The sequence below is a fragment of the Engystomops pustulosus genome, chromosome 7 (genome assembly GCF_040894005.1).
Source record: "Engystomops pustulosus chromosome 7, aEngPut4.maternal, whole genome shotgun sequence".
In the NCBI taxonomy this organism is placed as follows: Eukaryota; Metazoa; Chordata; class Amphibia; order Anura; family Leptodactylidae; genus Engystomops; species Engystomops pustulosus.
Genome location: NC_092417.1, coordinates 17,410,965 through 17,433,603, shown reverse-complemented (window position 1 = coordinate 17,433,603; position 22,639 = coordinate 17,410,965). Strand labels below are relative to the sequence as shown.

General features: G+C 39.0%; 1 protein-coding gene across 3 annotated transcripts in view; it reads left to right on the top strand.

Moving 5' to 3' along the window:
* Positions 1-3,600: 3,600 nt before the first annotated feature.
* The window catches only part of LOC140069361 (nuclear receptor subfamily 2 group F member 5-like), a 36,394-nt gene continuing 17,355 nt past the window's right edge, over positions 3,601-22,639 (top strand). The window contains exons 1-2 of one of the 3 annotated variants that reach the window (XM_072114981.1): positions 3,601-3,721; positions 16,831-17,612. In XM_072114981.1, the coding sequence (XP_071971082.1) occupies positions 17,219-17,612 (394 nt within the window). In that variant the 5' untranslated portion in view covers positions 3,601-3,721; positions 16,831-17,218. Of the gene's footprint in view, positions 3,722-15,886; positions 16,136-16,830; positions 17,613-22,639 lie in introns of those variants that run through there. The other 2 variants (XM_072114982.1, XM_072114980.1) reach the window with 2 other exon arrangements.

Here is a 22,639-nt window from a genome sequence, read left to right as displayed (position 1 = left end):
CTATGGTACTAAGTAGCTTAAAATTATGACTCTGACCCCATGGCATAACTAATAGGAAATCAGGTTGTGAAGCTGCTTTGGGCGCCAACAGTTAATGGATACAGTTTTCACTAAGAAATGTTTTGAATGTAGCTTCTTCTAAGTTTTGCAACTGTGACATCACTGTGTGTACTATAACTGTACTGTGACATCACTGTGTATACTATAACTGTACTGTGACATCACTGTGTGTACTATAATTGTACTGTGACATCACTGTGTATACTATAACTGTACTGTGACATCACTGTGTGTATTATCCTGTACTGTGACATCACTGTGTGTATTATCCCTGTACTGTGACATCACTGTGTGTATTATCCCTGTACTGTGACATCACTGTGTGTATTATCTCTGTACTGTGACATCACTGTGTGTATTATCCCTGTACTGTGACATCACTGTGTGTATTATCTGCGTACTGTGACATCACTGTGTATTATCCCTGTACTGTGACATCGCTGTGTGTATTATCCTGTACTGTGACATCACTGTGTGTATTATCCCTGTACTGTGACATCACTGTGTGTATTATCCCTGTACTGTGACATCACTGTGTGTATCATCTCTGTACTGTGACATCACTGTGTATTATCCTGTACTGTGACATCACTGTGTATTATCCCTGTACTGTGACATCACTGTGTGTATTATCCTGTACTGTGACATCACTGTGTGTATTATCCCTGTACTGTGACATCACTGTGTGTATTATCCCTGTACTGTGACATCACTGTGTATACTATAACTGTACTGTGACATCACTGTGTGTATTATCCTGTACTGTGACATCACTGTGTATACTATAACTGTACTATGACATCACTGTGTGTATTATCCCTGTACTGTGACATCACTGTGTATATTATCCCTGTACTGTGACATCACTGTGTGTATTATCCCTGTACTATGACATCACTGTGTGTACTATTTCTGTACTATGATGTTACTGTGTGCTTCTCCCCTTTATAGGGTCCAAAGTACCACATTACAGCCTATGTTCTAGACATAGTGAGTGAGTTATACATAGCAAACAGGAGAGAATCCATAACATATACAATGTAGTTGGCATGTGGGTTGCGCCCCCCAGGAATTACACTTGTTGCCGCCCCCCAGGAGTAACACTACAGGAGTATCATGTACATGCTGAGTCCTCCGCAGCGCATGTGGTGACAGCTCAGCCCTGTACGCCCTCCAGTCCTCTATAGTAGGTGTGTTAATATCTAATATTCAAAAATAATAACCCATGGAAATACAGAGAGCGAGTTTCCGGCGTCTTCTCCCTCGCTCCTCACTGTTCTCTTCTCTTCTTCTCTGCTTTGCGCTTGTTCGGTGCATTATTCATGTCCCCAGCGTCCGCCGTAGGATCCGTCGTGTGCGGATTGATGAATAGTTTATTATATTTTTTTGTTTGTTTTCCGCTATTTTTGCGCGTTCCACGCTGTCTCCCAGCTGCAGGTCTCTCCCCTGGAATATGTATAAATTCTCTTACAAATGTAACAAACCCCATGCTGGAAAACAATGGAGAATAACAATAAATAAACCATGGGATGTATTATAGCGGCATTACTGACCGCTACCTCCACGTATCCCAACCTCCTGCTCCCAGACCGCCACTAAAAACTGCTACTCTCACACAAGATGTCACAACAAATAGGGAAATGGATCTTCAATGATAGGCGACCTTTGAACTTTGCAAATTTTTTTTTTCTGCCCCCCCTTCCTCCCTGTCTAAGCCATTTTGTCGGAACAGCATGAAGGAATGATAGATCCGCCATCGGAGCGTAGCCCCCGTCTCCCCGCAGCTGTGTTTTCCTTTCCGTTCATCAGGAGGGATTAGAAATCTCAGCTCAGGGATCGTTCAAGAGCGAAAGGGCAAAAGTTACCGCAGCCCCAAAACACAGGTGTGCGAATCCGTGACCGCAGTGCGCGTCCTAGGCGCCTGGCAAGAGGGAGCGGGAGAATCTTATAAAGGGGGGGGGGGAAGGTTGTATTCTGGGCTTAATGTGACACAATAAACCTACCCGCTTAATGTATTTTCGGAAATAAAAATAAAAATCATGTGTAGATGTAGATTAAAGGACATCTACCATCAGGATGAAGGGTTGTAAACCAAGCATACTGACATACTGGTGTGTGCCCCCTCTGGAAGCATTTGCTCTTCTTTAAGCTTCTTATGCTTTGGTTTTTAAAAAAAAAAAGTTTATAAAATTATGCAAATTAGCCTGAGGGGCTCCAAGCCCCATAGGTGTGAATGGAGCCTGGAGCCCCTAAGGTTCATTTGTATAAATTTTAAAAGTTTTTTTTAAAGGGCATAAAAACCTTATTGAATAGTGGATCCTGCCAGAGGGGGCACACACCAGTATGTCAGTATACTTGGTTTACTTCCTTCATCCTGGTGGTAGATTTACTTTAAAGGACATCTACGACCAAGATGAAGGACTGTAAACCAATTACACTGACATGTAGGTATGTGCCCCCTCTGTTAGAATCTGTTCTTCTTTTAGCTTCTGAATCCTTGTTTTTTTTTTTAAAGGATTAAAAAAATATGCAAATTAGCCTTAGGGGCTCCTGGCTTCATAGATGTCAATGGAGCCTGGAGCTCCTCAGGTTCAGTTACATAATTTTTAAAGCCATTTTTTTTAGTTAAAATAAGGGCATAATGAGCTGAAAGATGAACAGATCCTAACAGAGGGGGCACACACCAGTATTAAGTGTACTTGGTTTACAATCCTTCATCCTGGTGCTAGATTGAGACTGCCATTGAGACTTTAGGACTGCCATGGCTCCTGGGCTGTATGAATATAAGGGCTCCTACAAGTCTGGTGTCACTTCCTACATGTGGTACCAAAATCAGCTTCTTGGGGAATGGAGGGTTTGTCCCTTCTGCTGCTTTACATCTGCAGTTTTAGGACCTTTTAAGGACCTTCAAAGGTCCTGAATTGGCTCTTGTGTACTTGTGTATAGAGAGCAAGAACAAATGTAAACGGATTTTATGGGTGAAGGTCCTTCTCAGTATAAAATTTGGTGAATGGTTTGGGTGTTCATGGGCCCCCTAAAAGGCTTGGGCCCCGGGCTACCGCCACAATGTCACATGACTAAGAAGTGATCATTATTCAGAATTCAATCTCCTACGTACCCCTAACCCTAATCCAAGTCCCGCTCCTTTCTGTTCTCAGACTAGTGACTCCACATTTATCTTTCACATCATCTGTCTGCAGCTTAATTCATCAAGTGAATGGTGATAAACTGCACTACCACACGTGGCCACTATACAATGTACGGCGCTGTGCTTGGTGAGCAGTGAAGACCCCACAGCATTTGGATTTTAGAGTTTCCCAAAGGGGGTCAACAAAGGTCATGTCAAATCTATGGGGGGGGGGGGGAGGAATAACTAATAATATGTAAAAAATATGACAATACTATTTGTACACTACAAAATAAAAGTATCCAAGTAATACCCCAAATAATACCTCCATATAGTGCCATGTAACCTGTATAGTGTGAAATAAAACATATAGGATTACTCTATATCATCATATGAGGAAGGGGAGCGATGCTTCCACCTATTCTGCTACTGCAGAAGGACCTGCACTCAAAGGGTCACATGACCAGATCCATGCAGGTCCTGAAGCCAGAGACAGAGGAGCAGCGTGGGACATAATGGAAATGCTATCTAAGGGTCTGTACTTCTAGGGTCTCTATGTACTTGTTGGGTCTTTACTGGTGAGGTCTGTACTTGAGAGTCTTGTATGGGGGTTTGTATTTGTGAGGGGTAGTCTTATTTATTGAAGGGCATTGGTCTGGGGCCTGTATTTTTAGGGGGGGGGGGGTTGACTTGAGATCTGTATTTTAAGAGGTTTGAATTTGGGTCTTTAATAAGGGACTTAAATAATTGGTTGGGTTGGGACCCTTGATTGGGTCTCCATATTTTTATGGGGGGGTGTTTGGTATGGGATCTACCCCCCTGGTTTGTAGGATGTGATCTGTATTTTTTGTGGTGTACATGAGAAAAAGATGGAGAAATACTATAAACGATGTGGTGTATCTGTGGAGGCTATAAGTATTTTAGAGGTCTGATCTGATTGGTCTGGGGTCTGCTTTTGTTTATAGGGTCTGATCTGTATTTTTGGGGTGTATATAAGAAAAATATGCAAAACTACTTCAAACAGTGGGATGTATTTATGGGGGTCATCTCTGGGGGGGGGGTCAGAATTAGTTAAAAGGGGTTTGATCTGGGGACTTGGTTTATTTAGGTGGTTTCATCTTGGGTCTGTATTTATTCAAGTGGTCTGGGGTCTGCATTTAACTTTATTTTGTAAGGGGATCTAATATGGGGTCTATACTTACGTAAGGGGTCTCATTTTTTTATCATTTCTACAGGTGGTAAGTAGTTTGTATTTGTTTATAGGATCTGATTAGATTTTTTTAGGGTCAGGGTTTTTTTTTAAACTTTTGTAAGGAACTTCGTTTGTATTCATTTAGGGGTCTGGGGTCTGTATTTGTTTATAGGGTCTGATATTGGGTCTTTTCTCATATAATGGACCTAGTTGGAGTCTGTACTAATTTAGGGGTTTTGGGGTCCATATTTGTTTGTAAGGTCTAACATCGGGTCATTACTTTTGTAAGGGACTCGATTGGGTCTGTATTCATTTAGGGGGTTTGTATTTGTTTACATGGTCTGATTTTGGGCCTTTTCTCATGTAAAGCACCTCGTTTGGGTTTGTATCCTTTTGGGGTTCTGTATTTGTTTATATGGTCTGACATTGGGTAGTTTCTCATGTAATGGATATAGTTTGAGTCTGTATTTAGGGGCTTTGTTTTCAGGTCTGTATTTGTTTATAGGGTCTAATATTGGGTCATTACTTATGTAAGGGCTCTGATTGGGTCTGTATTTATTTAGTGGGGCTGGGGTTTGTATTTGTTTAAAGGGACTGATATTGGGTCTATTCTCATGTAATGGACCTAGGTGGAGTCTGTACTTATTTAGCGGTTTGGGGGTCTGTATTTGTTTATCAGGTCATTACTTTTGTAAGGGATCTCATTTGAGCCTAAATTCATTTAAGGGTCTGGGGTCTGTATTTATTTATAGGGTCTGATATTGGGTCTTTCTCATGTAAGGGACCTTGTTTGGGTTTGTATGCATTTGGGGGTCTGTATTTGTTTATATGGCCTGATATTGGGTTGTCTCTTATTTAATGGACCTGGTTGGAGTCTGTACTTGTTTAGGTGTTTTGGTTTCGGGGTCTGTATTTGTTTATAGGGTCTTATTGTGGGTCGTTACTTCGATTGGGTCTGTATTCATTTAGGGGGGCTGGGGTTTGTATTTGTTTAAAGGGTCTGATATTGGGTCTTTTCTCATGTAAGGGACCTTGTTTGGTTTGTATACATTCGGGGGTCTGTATTTGTTTATAGGGTCTAATATTGGGTCATTATTTTTGTATGGGATCTTGTTTGAACCTGTATTCATTTAGGGCTCTGTATTTATTTATAGGGTCTGATATTGGGTCTTTTCTCATGTAAGGGACCTTGTTTGGTTTGTATACATTCGGGGGTCTGTATTTGTTTATAGGGTCTAATATTGGGTCATTATTTTTGTATGGGATCTTGTTTGAACCTGTATTCATTTAGGGCTCTGTATTTATTTATAGGGTCTGATATTGGGTCTTTTCTCATGTAAGGGACCTTGTTTGGTTTGTATACATTCGGGGGTCTGTATTTGTTTATAGGGTCTAATATTGGGTCATTACTTTTGTATGGGATCTTGTTTGAACCTTTATTCATTTAGGGCTCTGTATTTATTTATAGGGTCTGATATTGGGTCTTTTCTCATGTAAGGGACCTCGTTTGGTTTTGTATACATTCGGGGGTCTGTATTTATATAGCCTCTGATATTGGGTCATTACTTATGGAAGGGACCTCGATTGGGCCGGAATTTGTTTAGGTGGTCTGGGGTCTTTATTTGTTTATAAGGTCTGATCTTTAATTTTTGGGGTGCAGTAAATACAAGTGATAGAGGACGGCTACAGACAGCATCTCGTAGGGACAAGTGCAATGCTGTTGCCCATGAGTGCCATGTTAAACTACCGTACATCACCGTAAGTGCAAGCCCCCAGTCTCTAATGTCATGTATAGCTAGCAATCAGTATGAGGACCCATATATATGACACTAGGGAACCCCATTGAATATGGAAAATACGTCTATGGATATGCTATTATCATCGGGTTGGCCCGGCTCCTCACAGTAGCCACTTTCTGTAATAATATTCCCCATCAATTTAACCTTTGCTTCATTTTAAGCTCCCAAATCCCCTGGAAATAAATGGGGTTGCAGCCGGTGGTTGCGGAGGGTTCACCTGAGAGCCACATTTTCCCGGATGAATAATGATCAGTCTTAGTCTCTCTATCCAGATTATAAATCACCGGGAAAAGCCGGAGGAATCTCTGACCTTAAGAGAAGGATTTCACTCCAGATAAACGTAATGAATTTTACCTAAAAGGGATCCAAAACAAATTTATGTGACTGCCGAGCCCCTTGGCTCTGCTTGCAGTGAATAATGGAGGCTGGAGTGAAAGATTTTATGGGCAATTATAAGAAACAGCTTATTTACAGTCCCCTTTGACCAACCGCAAAGCTTAAAAGGGTCCGAGAGATGAGTGTGTCTAGGATCCGCAGCCAGACGCTACTGAGGACTCTTCCTGGATGTGTCATCTCCCCAAACCCACACACCTCCTCCCGGCCGAGCCCAGGCCTCATCCACACAGCGCTAATAATAGGCCTCACAGCCCGCCATAGCGCTAACATGCTCCATGGCGGAGTGTGGATCATCCTGTGGGGTCCTGTACCCACATGTACTGAATGAGGGACATGAAGAAACTTCTACAGATGGGTTTCCCGTTACGTAAAAAAGTTTCGGCCTTCAACTATGATTTGTAACTGGGAAAGTAGATCCAGGTCATGGCCATAAACAAGCTGCACTGGGCCCTATGGCATCAGGGGGGCCCTAGTGAGTCCAAATTTCATCTCAGGACACACAAAGAGTTGACTGCAGGACTACTGCTCCTATAATGTATATATGTGTACAGTACTACTTCTCCTATCTTTTATAAATGGGCACAGCACAGTACTACTACTCCTATGCTGTATATATGGAGACAGCACAGTACTACTACTCCTATCCTGTATATATAAGCACAGATCAGTACTACTACTCCTATCCTATATATATGGGCACAGCACAGTACTACTTCTCCTATCTTTTATAAATGGGCACAGCACAGCACTACTACTCCTATCCTGTATATATGGAGACAGCACAGTACTACTACTCCTATCCTGTATATATGGAGACAGCACAGTACTACTACTCCTATCCTGTATATATGGGCAGAGCACAGTACTACTACTCCTATCCTGTATATATGGAGACAGCACAGTACTACTACTCCTATCCTGTATATATAAGCACAGATCAGTACTACTACTCCTATCCTATATATATGGGCACAGCACAGTACTACTACTCCTATCCTGTATATATAGACACAGCACAATACTACTACTCCTATGCTGTATATATGGGCACAGCACAGTACTACTACTCCTATCCTGTATATATGGACACAGCACAGTACTACTACTCCCATCCTGTATATATGGACCCAGCACAGTACTACTACTCCTATCCTGTATATATAAGCACAGATCAGTACTACTACTCTTATTCTGTATATATAAGCACAGATCAGTACTACTACTCCTATACTGTATATATAAGCACAGCACAGTACTACTACTCCTATCCTGTATATATAAGCACAGCACAGTACTACTACTCCTATCCTGTATATATGAGCACAACACAGTACTACTACTCCTGTCCTGTATATATGTGCACAGCACAGTACTACTACTCCTATCCTGTATATATGGGCACAGCACAGTACTACTACTCCTATCCTGTATATATGGGGTCAGCACAGTACTACTACACCTTTCCTGTATATATAATGGCACTGTATAGTACTACTACTCCTATCCTGAATATATGAGCACGGCACAGTACTACCACTCCTATCCTATATACATATATATATATATATTTATTTATTTATTTTTTTTTATATATATATATGGTCACAGCACAGTACTACTAATATTCTGCTGGTGCAGTCACTGTGTACATACATGACATTACTTATCCTGTACTGATCCTGAGTTACATCCTGTATTATACCCCAGAGCTGCACTCACTATTCTGCTGCTGGTGCAGTCACTGTGTACATACATGACATTACTTATCCTGTACTGATCCTGAGTTAGATCCTGTATTATACCCCAGAGCTGCACTCACTATTCTGCTGCTGGTGCAGTCACTGTGTACATACATGACATTACTTATCCTGTACTGATCCTGAGTTACACCCTGTATTATACCCCAGAGCTGCACTCACTATTCTGCTGCTGGTGCAGTCACTGTGTACATACATGACATTACTTATCCTGTACTGATCCTGAGTTACATCCTGTATTATACTCCAGAGCTGCACTCACTATTCTGCTGCTGGTGCAGTCACTGTGTACATACATGACATTACTTATCCTGTACTGATCCTGAGTTACATCCTGTATTATACTCCAGAGCTGCACTCACTATTCTGCTGCTGGTGCAGTCACTGTGTACATACATGACATTACTTATCCTGTACTGATCCTGAGTTACATCCTGTATTATACCCCAGAGCTGCACTCACTATTCTGCTGCTGGTGCAGTCACTGTGTACATACATGACATTACTTATCCTGTACTGATCCTGAGTTAGATCCTGTATTATACCCCAGAGCTGCACTCACTATTCTGCTGCTGGTGCAGTCACTGTGTACATACATGACATTACTTATCCTGTACTGATCCTGAGTTACACCCTGTATTATACCCCAGAGCTGCACTCACTATTCTGCTGCTGGTGCAGTCACTGTGTACATACATGACATTACTTATCCTGTACTGATCCTGAGTTACATCCTGTATTATACTCCAGAGCTGCACTCACTATTCTGCTGCTGGTGCAGTCACTGTGTACATACATGACATTACTTATCCTGTACTGATCCTGAGTTACATCCTGTATTATACCCCAGAGCTGCACTCACTATTCTGCTGCTGGTGCAGTCACTGTGTACATACATGACATTACTTATCCTGTACTGATCCTGAGTTACATCCTGTATTATACCCCAGAGCTGCACTCACTATTCTGCTGCTGGTACAGTCACTGTGTACATACATGACATTACTTATCCTGTACTGATCCTAAGTTACATCCTGTATTATACCCCAGAGCTGCACTCACTATTCTGCTGCTGGTGCAGTCACTGTGTACATACATGACATTACTTATCCTGTACTGATCCTGAGTTACATCCTGCATTATACCCCAGAGCTGCACTCACTATTCTGCTGCTGATGCAGTCACTGTGTACATACATGACATTACTTATCCTGTACTGATCCTGAGTTACATCCTGTATTATACTCCAGAGCTGCACTCACTATTCTGCTGCTGGTGCAGTCACTGTGCACATACATGACATTACTTATCCTGTACTGATCCTGAGTTACATCCTGTATTATACCCCAGAGCTGCACTCACTATTCTGCTGCTGGTGCAGTCACTGTGTACATACATGACATTACTTATCCTGTACTGATCCTGAGTTACATCCTGTATTATACTCCAGAGCTGCACTCGCTATTCTGCTGCTGGTGCAGTCACTGTGTACATACATGACATTACTTATCCTGTACTGATCCTGAGTTACATCATGTATTATACCCCAGAGCTGCACTCACTATTCTGCTGCTGGTGCAGTCACTGTGTACATACATGACATTACTTATCCTGTACTGATCCTGAGTTACATCCTGTAATATACTCCAGAGCTGCACTCACTATTCTGCTGCTGGTGCAGTCACTGTGTACATACATGACATTACTTATCCTGTACTGATCCTGAGTTACATCCTGTATTATACCCCAGAGCTGCACTCACTATTCTGCTGCTGGTGCAGTCACTGTGTACATACATGACATTACTTATCCTGTACTGATCCTGAGTTACATCCTGTATTATACCCCAGAGCTGCACTCACTATTCTGCTGGTGGTGCAGTCACTGTGTACATACATGACATTACTTATCCTGTACTGATCCTGAGTTACATCCTGTATTATACTCCAGAGCTGCACTCACTATTCTGCTGGTGGTGCAGTCACTGTGTACATACATGACATTACTTATCCTGTACTGATCCTGAGTTACATCCTGTATTATACCCCAGAGCTGCACTCACTATTCTGCTGCTGGTGCAGTCACTGTGTACATACATGACATTACTTATCCTGTACTGATCCTGAGTTACATCCTGTATTATACCCCAGAGCTGCACTCACTATTCTGCTGCTGGTGCAGTCACTGTGCACATACATGACATTACTTATCCTGTACTGATCCTGAGTTACATCCTGTATTATACCCCAGAGCTGCACTCACTATTCTGCTGCTGGTGCAGTCACTGTGTACATACATGACATTACTTATCCTGTACTGATCCTGAGTTACATCCTGTATTATACTCCAGAGCTGCACTCACTATTCTGCTGGTGGTGCAGTCACTGTGTACATACATGACATTACTTATCCTGTACTGATCCTGAGTTACATCCTGTATTATACCCCAGAGCTGCACTCACTATTCTGCTGCTGGTGCAGTCACTGTGTACATACATGACATTACTTATCCTGTACTGATCCTGAGTTACATCCTGTATTATACCCCAGAGCTGCACTCACTATTCTGCTGCTGGTGCAGTCACTGTGCACATACATGACATTACTTATCCTGTACTGATCCTGAGTTACATCCTGTATTATACCCCAGAGCTGCACTCACTATTCTGCTGCTGGTGCAGTCACTGTGTACATACATGACATTACTTATCCTGTACTGATCCTGAGTTACATCCTGTATTATACTCCAGAGCTGCACTCACTATTCTGCTGGTGGTGCAGTCACTGTGTACATACATGACATTACTTATCCTGTACTGATCCTGAGTTACATCCTGTATTATACCCCAGAGCTGCACTCACTATTCTGCTGCTGGTGCAGTCACTGTGTACATACATGACATTACTTATCCTGTACTGATCCTGAGTTACATCCTGTATTATACTCCAGAGCTGCACTCGCTATTCTGCTGCTGGTGCAGTCACTGTGTACATACATGACATTACTTATCCTGTACTGATCCTGAGTTACATCATGTATTATACCCCAGAGCTGCACTCACTATTCTGCTGCTGGTGCAGTCACTGTGTACATACATGACATTACTTATCCTGTACTGATCCTGAGTTACATCCTGTAATATACTCCAGAGCTGCACTCACTATTCTGCTGCTGGTGCAGTCACTGTGTACATACATGACATTACTTATCCTGTACTGATCCTGAGTTACATCCTGTATTTTACCCCAGAGCTGCACTCACTATTCTGCTGCTGGTGCAGTCACTGTGTACATACATGACATTACTTATCCTGTACTGATCCTGAGTTACATCCTGTATTATACCCCAGAGCTGCACTCACTATTCTGCTGCTGGTGCAGTCACTGTGTACATACATGACATTACTTATCCTGTACTGATCCTGAGTTACATCCTGTATTATACTCCAGAGCTGCACTCACTATTCTGCTGGTGCAGTCACTGTGTACATACATGACATTACTTATCCTGTACTGATCCTGAGTTACATCCTGTATTATACTCCAGAGCTGCACTCACTATTCTGCTGGTGCAGTCACTGTGCACATACATGACATTACTTATCCTGTACTGATCCTGAGTTACATCCTGTATTATACCCCAGAGCTGCACTCACTATTCTGCTGCTGGTGCAGTCACTGTGTACATACATGACATTACTTATCCTGTACTGATCCTGAGTTACATCCTGTATTATACTCCAGAGCTGCACTCGCTATTCTGCTGCTGGTGCAGTCACTGTGTACATACATGACATTACTTATCCTGTACTGATCCTGAGTTACATCCTGTATTATACCCCAGAGCTGCACTCACTATTCTGCTGCTGGTGCAGTCACTGTGTACATACATGACATTACTTATCCTGTACTGATCCTGAGTTACATCCTGTATTATACTCCAGAGCTGCACTCACTATTCTGCTGCTGGTGCAGTCACTGTGTACATACATGACATTACTTATCCTGTACTGATCCTGAGTTACATCCTGTATTATACCCCAGAGCTGCACTCACTATTCTGCTGCTGGTGCAGTCACTGTGTACATACATGACATTGCTTATCCTGTACTGATCCTGAGTTACATCCTGTATTATACCCCAGAGCTGCACTCACTATTCTGCTGCTGGTGCAGTCACTGTGTACATACATGACATTACTTATCCTGTACTGATCCTGAGTTACATCCTGTATTATACCCCAGAGCTGCACTCACTATTCTGCTGCTGGTGCAGTCACTGTGTACATACATGACATTACTTATCCTGTACTGATCCTGAGTTACATCCTGTATTATACCCCAGAGCTGCACTCACTATTCTGCTGCTGGTGCAGTCACTGTGCACATACATGACATTACTTATCCTGTACTGATCCTGAGTTACATCCTGTATTATACTCCAGAGCTGCACTCACTATTCTGCTGCTGGTGCAGTCACTGTGTACATACATGGCATTACTTATCTGTACTGATCCTGTGTTACATCCTGTATTATACCCCAGAGCTGCACTCACTATTCTGCTGCTGGTGCAGTCACTGTGTACATACATGACATTACTTATCTGTACTGATCCTGAGTTACATCCTGTATTATACCCCAGAGCTGCACTCACTATTCTGCTGCTGGTGCAGTCACTGTGTACATACATGACATTACTTATCCTGTACTGATCCTGAGTTACATCCTGTATTATACTCCAGAGCTGCACTCACTATTCTGCTGCTGGTGCAGTCACTGTGTACATACATGACATTACTTATCCTGTACTGATCCTGAGTTACATCCTGTATTATACCCCAGAGCTGCACTCACTATTCTGCTGCTGGTGCAGTCACTGTGTACATACATGACATTACTTACTGGTGACCTTCTGGAGTGATCATCCATGTTTGCCACGTGAATAGAAAAAGACACTTTTTAACCAATTCCCTCACAATTCCTGTAAACTCTGCTGAGATTCATGAATTGTGTTACTCATTTATTTCTTAATTTCTTCATCATCAGCTTTTCTCTCTCATTTTGCTTAGTATTGGCAGAGTGTAGTCCTGTATCTTGTCTATAGAGCTGTGTAATAGAATCCAAGCACATAGACTCCACGCTGGGCTATCTATCTATCTATCTATCTATCTATCTATCTATCTCTCTCATATCTATCTATCTATCTATCTATCTATCTATCTCATATCTATATATCTATCTATCTTTCTATCTCATATCTATCTATCTATCTATCTATCTATCTATCTATCTATCTATCTCATAACTATATATCTATCTATCTATCTTTCTCCTATCTATCTATCTATCTATCTCCTATCTATCTATCTCATATCTATCTATCTCCTATCTATCTCATATCTATCTTTCTCCTATCTATCTATCTATCTATCTATCTCATATCTATCTATCTCATATCTATCTATCTATCTATCTATCTATTTATCTATCTATCAATCTATCTCATATCTATCTATCTATCTATCTTCTATCTATCTCCTATCTATCTATCTATCTATCTATCTATCTATCTATCTATCTATCTATCTTCTATCTATCTTCTATCTATCTATCTCATATCTATCTATCTATCTATCTATCTATCTATCTATCTATCTATCTATCTCATATCTATCTATCTATCTATCCATCTATCTCCTATCTATCTATCTATCTATCTATCTATCTATCTATCTATCTATCTCCTATCTATCTATTTATCTATCTATCTATCTCATATCTATCTATCTCCTATTTATCTATCTATCTATCTTCTATCTATCTCATATCTATCTATCTATCTATCTATCTATCTAACTCATATCTATCTCCTTTCTATCTATCTATCTCCTATCTATCTATCTCCTATCTATCTATCTATCTATCTATCTATCTATCTATCTATCTATCTCCTATCTATCTATCTATCTATCTATCTCATATCTATCTATCTATCTATCTATCTATCTCATATCTATCTATCTCCTTTCTATCTATCTCCTATCTATCTATCTATCTCCTATCTATCTATCTATCTATCTATCTCATATCTATCTATCTCCTATCTATCTATCTATCTATCTATCTATATATCTATCTATCTCATATCTATCTATCTATCTCATATCTATCTTCTATCTATCTATCTATCTATCTATCTATCTATCTATCTATCTATCTATCTAATATCTATCTAATTTCTATCTATCTCATATCTATCTATCTATCTATCTATCTATCTATCTATCTATCTCATATCTATCTATCTATCTATCTATCTATCTATCTATCTCATATCTATCTATCTCATATCTATCTATCTATCTCATATCTATCTATCTAATATCTATCTAATATCTATCTATCTATCTATCTATCTATCTCCTATTTTACCTTAATGCACTGAGATTTTTCAGGTTGCTTTCACTTTTCCAGAGCCTTACACTGCATTTTATTTATTGAAATATTTATTTAATTTTGTATTATATATGCATATGATATTTCATACATATTTTTTTAATTGATATTCTATATCGATCACCGGTTTTTATTACGGCGCCAAAGGCTCTGAGCCTTTCTGGATCTTTCTCCCTGCCGATGATTCATTCCATTTTTTTATTTTGTTTTATTTCTTTATTATTTTATTATTTATATTTATCACTCTGTATTATCCGCTCCGAGCTTTTCCAGAGCCTTTTTTTGCTGTTTCTTTATTCCATTTTATATTATTATTTCATTTTTAGGATATTTTATGTCTATTTTATGCTTCAGAATCTATAATTATTACTAATGATTTATATGGCGCCAACTTATTCCATAGAACTGTGTTATCCCCTCCGAGCCTTTCCAGAGCTTTTCCTAACCGAATGACCCCACTCTTTTTTTTGTATTATTTTTATTTCATCATTTTACTCTCTATTTTCACATTTCTATTCTCTTTTTCTCCTAAAATACACATGTATCATAGTAATCGCTGTGGTTTCTGTTCTGAGGAGCCTTTTCCAGAGCCTTTCTGTATTTACTTCTATTTTTTATAACATTTTTATTGATATTTTCTTCTTTATCTTTTATCACTATGCATTTGTATTACGTATTATGTATTTCACCTTCTTGAATTTCTCACTATTTTGGATTATATATTTATCAACATTTTTCAATTACACCGCAAATTTTTTGCCATTTTCGAGCTTTTTCTTCCCGTCTTCGCTCTTCGATGCCGTCTCTCTGCATTTGGTTTGATTCCCTCCCTCCTGAATTCTAATATTTTTCATTATTTTTGATTTTTTTTTGCTTCCAATCCCACTGTTCATTTGAGAGAAATCGCCCTAGCAGGTGAGCGACGGAGAGAAGGCAGCAGGACGCAGCCACTGTCAGTAGCCAACCCCCCCACCACCACCACAACTTGCCTTCCAGCCCCCTGTATCTACCAGCCAATGGCCGCCTTGTGCTCAAGCTCATCCCCCACCGCCTGTGAGTCATAGCTCTGCCCCATGTCTGTCCTGATTAGGAGATCTCCATGGACACAGTGTAAATGGGACTTACTGTCAGAGTTCACTGCAGCAGGAGGACATCCTCACTCACTGGAGGCTCTGGAGGAGGGAAGGGGCAGGCACTTCGCGAGAGGCAAAATCTGTGTCACTTTTCAAACTTCTTTCATGCTATTCACTCGGCCGGCGTGCGAGCTGCGGCAGCTTTGTCTTCTATGGGGGACAGTCAGCATTTCTGTATGAGCGACTAAGCCTGGTGTATCCGTACAACATCGCACGTAAGTAACCTCCCTAGCTGAATTTTTGGAAATTAAATTGCACTCCCCTTTTAAAAAAAATATATCTTTTTTCAATTTTGCCAAATTTTTTAAAAAAAATTACAATTATTCTCTAAAAAATATTTCTGATTTTTTTTAAATTGTTAGTATGTAGTATTTTTTTATTGTATTATGTATGCGGCAGAATATTTTGGTGATATAGTATTATTATTAGTAGTAGTAGTATTATTAGTATTATTATTATCGGTATTAACAATAATTCTCTAAAAAATATTTCAGATTTGTTTTAATTGTTAGTATGTAGTATTTTTCAATATTTTTTTTATATTTTGGTGATATAGTATTATTATTATTATTAGTAGTAGTAGTAGTATTAGTATTATTATTAGTAGTAGTATTATTAGTATTATTATTATTATTATTATTAGTAGTAGTAGTATTATTAGTAGCAGTAGTATTATTATTATTATTAGTAGTAGTAGTAGTAGTATTAGTATTATTATTAGTAGTAGTATTATTAGTATTATTATTAGTAGTAGTATTATTAGTATTATTATTATAATCAGTATTAAGATTGTTATTGTTATAATAAAAAAGGTAGAATTTAGAAAATTTGCATGGCTCTTTACCGAGGAATTTTTTGTAATTTTTTTTGTCTCTCTCTCTCTCTCTCTCTCTCTCTCTCTCTCTCGTAGGTGGTCAGAAGCCAACTTTCCCCCCCCCCCTCCGCAGCCAGTCCTGTACACTGATTGTTGTAGTCACACATGGACATTGGTGCTGTGAGTGCATGACTAATCTCGCCCTCCCTTTAAGGAGGATCTGAACGCACACTCAGTCTTCCTGTTTGCTTGGAGGGATATCTGGACTCTGGACACAGCCTGCTTTTGGATCAGAGGGTATATAGATATACATATATACACAGATACATATATATCTTCCTAAAGCAAAGAGGCAGCCTCTCGACACCCTTTTGACCCGGGTTGGGTAAACTTTGCAGACTTTGACGTTCACCTACCCCCCCACCAGCCTGTGTTGTTTCGAGCAGATTGTGGAGTTGTGGATCTCAGCTTTTGATACAGTATTATGGCCATGGTGGTTAATCCTTGGCAGGAAGACATCCCAGGGGTGGCAGCCTCACAGGTGAACAATCCACCGGGGCTATGCAATCAAGATCCAGGAGGCCCACCTCAAACACCAAGCACGCCTAAAGGAGTTGTCCCGGGTCAGGACCCTGTTCATTCAGGGGACAAAGGAGTTCCCAATGTGGACTGTATGGTGTGTGGGGACAAGTCGAGTGGCAAGCACTATGGTCAGTTCACCTGCGAAGGGTGCAAGAGCTTCTTCAAGAGATCAGTGAGAAGGAACCTCACCTACACTTGTAGGGGCAACCGAGACTGTCCTATAGACCAGCATCATCGGAACCAGTGCCAATACTGCCGCCTAAAGAAGTGCCTCAAAGTTGGCATGAGGAGAGAAGGTGAGTTCTGGCATGGGTTGGGGGAGACTCAGATTCTAGAATACTTACCGGTTGGTCCTCAAATTTTTTTTTTTTTTTTCACGTTTTAAAAATTTTATTGGTTGATCAATGTTTTTAGAAAAATTGTTTTTATTTTTGTATTTTTTTAGTAGAGTCTTATAATAATTCGGTAAAAAATCAGAAGCCTGAAATAAGGAGAGAAAAACCTAAAAATAGAAAATATGACTAAATACCTCAAATAAAAAGTACATAAAGAACAAAATAATAATAAAGAAAAAAAAAATGCAGAAAAATGTAAATTACTGCAAGAAATTAAGAATTTCAGTAGGAAACTAAGCCCTGATTTTAAGTATCACGTAACATATACAATAATTTTACTACAACATTTTGTGTTGATTAGATAATAAGTAAATAAGGTCCTAAATTAAAAAAAATTAATTAGTTAATAATGGACATAAGAGGACGTCATACATTTAAGGCAAAAAAATTATAATAATAATAATTAGTGATTAGTAGATTTACTCTGAATAGATTGAAAAAATTGTACAAATTACGCACAAAATAAATATATCAAATAATATGAAGATTTTATGAAAAATAAAAATTTACATGTACATTTACATTTTTTATGTCCCACCCTAAATTTTTTTAAAACAAATATTACTCTCCTAATATTTAATTCAAAAATAAATTCCTGTTCTAGTGGGTAAAATATTTTTGTGATTTTTTTTGACCCATAACCCCCCCAGTTGTAATGATGTGGTGGGAATATAATATGGATTATAGAATGGATATAGGGTTCAGGGTATAAATAATAATAGTAATAAAAAATTGACATAAATATTCTATGCTTAAAAAAAAAAAAATTGCTATGAAAGTGAAGGGGCTGTGGGGTGAGAATCAGAGGTGATCTGTTACTGTGAATGTGGACTGTCAGGAGGTAAGTGGTAGTTTATGTTATAAGAGGAAGGATCTGGTCGGGCAGCATTCCTGTGTAGCTTATCACAGGGATCCATGTACACAGAGATAAGCTCCAGCACACACTACACACAGGGCCCCATTACCCCATCACAAATGTGCGACATATGCAGGAGTGTGGATCCGACCCCAGGGAAATGTCACCTCTCCCTCCCCTCATTATATCTCATCACAAGCATCTCTTCTCATAGGTCTTACTAAGGAAATCCAGTCCAAAGAGAAGATTATTTTTGGTGTATTATGACTTCTTCATTAGTTTTTTGGGGCTAAAGAGACGGTCGGGAGGGACTAATATGAGATAGATAGATAGATAGATAGATAGATAGATAGATAGATAGATAGGAGATAGATAGATAGATAGATAGGAGATAGATAGATATGAGATGGATAGATATGAGATAGATAGATAGATATGAGATAGATAGATATGAGATAGATAGATAGATATGAGATAGATAGATAGATAGATAGATAGATAGATAGATAGATAGATAGATATGAGATAGATAGATATGAGATAGATAGATAGATATGAGATAGATAGATAGATAGATAGGAGATAGATAGATATGAGATGGATAGATATGAGATAGATAGATAGATATGAGATAGATAGATATGAGATAGATAGATAGATAGATAGATAGATATGAGATAGATAGATATGAGATAGATAGATAGATATGAGATAGATAGATAGATAGATAGATAGATAGATATGAGATAAATAATTGATAGATAATCATGCAAAAAAATCGGTTGATTCACATGAGACAAAGCCAATTGACGATTGATAATTTATTAAACAGATGGCGTAGTTAGGATAAATATCATGTAGATAAGTAAAGGAAGAGAATCGGATCATACACAAAGAAGAGATAGATAAAAGAGAGGGATAGGTTAGAGATAGACAGATAAAGTAATAAATGAGAGAACATTGGGCCACATTTATTAAAGTGTTTGCGCCAGTTTTCCGTCTGACTTTGCTCTAGTTTTGTGCCGCAGCTGCTAAAAAAATGTCACCGAAAGGGGCTGTTACTGCTTAGTCCAAGTTTTCCCCACAATTCTGCAGCATGAACAATGTGCACCCCCCAAAAAAGGTGCCCCCTTCCCAAGCAGTGCAGGGGGTGCCAGATTCATGAAGACCCCTGCACACTCCACAGGCAACTGCACTAGTACTGATACATGCGGCCCAAAGAACTAAGAAATACATGACTGATAGATAAATAGAAAGATAAGTTATGAGATAGATAGATAGATAGATAGATATGAGATAGATAGATAGATAGATGGATATGAGATAGATAGATAGATAGATAGATATGAGATAGATAGATAGATAGATAGATGGATAGATAGATAGATAGATAGATAGATATGAGATAGATAGATAGATAGATAGATAGATATGAGATAGATAGATAGATAGATGGATATGAGATAGATAGATAGATAGATATGAGATAGATAGATGGATAGATAGATATGAGATAGATAGATAGATAGATAGAAGATAGATAGAAGATAGATAGATAGATAGATAGGAGATAGATAGATAGATAGATAGGAGATAGATAGATAGATAGGAGATAGATAGATAGATAGATAGAAGATAGATAGATAGATAGATATGAGATAGATAGATAGATATGAGATAGATAGATAGATATGAGATAGATAGATATGAGATAGATAGATAGATAGATAGATAGATAGATAGATATGAGATAGATAGATAGATAGATATGAGATAGATAGATATGAGATAGATAGATAGATAGATATGGGATAGATAGATAGATAGATAGATAGATAGATATGGGATAGATAGATATGAGATAGATAGATATGAGATAGATAGATAGATAGATATGAGATAGATAGATAGATAGATAGATAGATAGGAGATAGATAGGAGATAGATAGATATGAGATAGATAGATAGATATGAGATAGATAGATAGATATGGGATAGATAGATAGATAGATAGATAGATAGATAGATAGATATGAGATAGATAGATGGATGGATAGATAGATAGATAGATATGGGATAGATAGATAGATAGATATGAGATAGATAGATAGATAGATAGATAGATAGATAGATATGAGATAGATAGATGGATGGATAGATAGATAGATAGATAGATATGAGATAGATAGATAGATAGATAGGAGATAGATAGATATGAGATAGAAGGTCTCCCGGCTCCCATCCGCACACTTATTCTATAGATATTCCTCTGTATATATATATATATATATCTGTGGTGAGAGTGACAGCTGTTGCAGAGCTCCGGCATTGTGCTCCAGGAGGTGCCGGCTCTTATGAATTAGTCATGTAGACATCTAATGTAACGTGTCCCATGTGATCCTACATGAGAAGCCGGAACATTGTTCCATCACAATATCTGGAAACCTTCCGACGCCTCAGGTCCACACTGCATCCTGGTAAATCCCCAACATCCAAGATGATGTCATGTATCAGAAAGATGACTCGGAGATTTCATATTTGTGGCATTAATCTGGTTGATAAATCATTGCACTTCTCCTTGCTGATCTCCCATGATGTATCCACTTATATATCCTGTATATATCCATATATATGTATTTGTGTATTATGTGTAATATATGTTATATTTATATGTATCCATATAAATCTGTTTAGATTTATAATTCATGAAAAACATCAGAGTTTTTAAAAATAATTTAATAATATGGAATTTTTTTTGAATAATTCCACGTGAAAACATAACAAAATCTTGGCACAATGGTCCAAACTTATGGCTTATTATCCCATGACACACTGTCAGTAGATAAAATCCACGTGACATGAGGCCACGACTATTTCCCTTGTGACATCATCATTTCCAAAAAGTTAAGTAAATTAGTAAAAACATCTTTGGGGGGGGGGGGGGGGTCAATCCTAAATCCTAAAATCAACCTTGACGTATGTTTAATTCAATGCCTGAGGTTCTAAAATATATCACGAAATTTTTGTTACATAGAATTTAAAAAGTCGTGTTGTAAATTAGCCTCTATGTGTGGATTCAGAAGGAAAAATTAAAAAAAAAACATCACAGAAACAAAAAAATTACCAGTTTTCAAGGGGCGTTGTCTACAATGTAGAGGGCGATAGAATTTTTTTATTTTGTAGATATTTGAGCGATTGAGTTTTGGTTGTGGACTTTCACTTTTTGAAATTTACAAAAAAAATTTTTTTAAACAAAATAAAAAAATGAAAAAATAAATAAACATAAAATTAATAATAATGATAACAATAGTCTTAATTTAGACAGCGCCATCATATTCCGCAGCACTTTACAGATTATGGAGGGACAGAGACAAATAAAATAAGACATTACAGGGTAATAACAAAGTCATATAAAACAATAGGAGTGACGGCCCTAGTCACAAGAGCTTACAGTCTATGAGGATGAGGGGTGACACAAGAGCTTACAGTCTATGAGGATGAGGGGGTGACACAAGAGCTTACAGTCTATGAGGATGAGGAGGTGACACAAGAGCTTACAGTCTATGAGGATGAGGGGGTGACACAAGAGCTTACAGGCTATGAGGATGAGGGGGGACACAAGAGCTTACAGTCTATGAGGATGAGGGGGTGACACAAGAGCTTACAGTCTATGAGGATGAGGGAGTGACACAAGAGCTTACAGTCTATGAGGATGAGGAGGTGACACAAGAGCTTACAGTCTATGAGGATGAGGGGGGACACAAGAGCTTACAGTCTATGAGGATGAGGGGGTGACACAAGAGCTTACAGGCTATGAGGATGAGGGGGGACACAAGAGCTTACAGTCTATGAGGATGAGGGGTGACACAAGAGCTTACAGGCTATGAGGATGAGGGGGTGACACAAGAGCTTACAGTCTGTGAGGATGAGGGGGTGACACAAGAGCTTACAGTCTATGAGGATGAGGGGTGACACAAGAGCTTACGGTCTATGGTGATGTGGGGGTGACACGAGATCTTACAGTCTATGAGGATGAGGGGGTGACACAAGAGCTTACAGTCTATGAGGATGA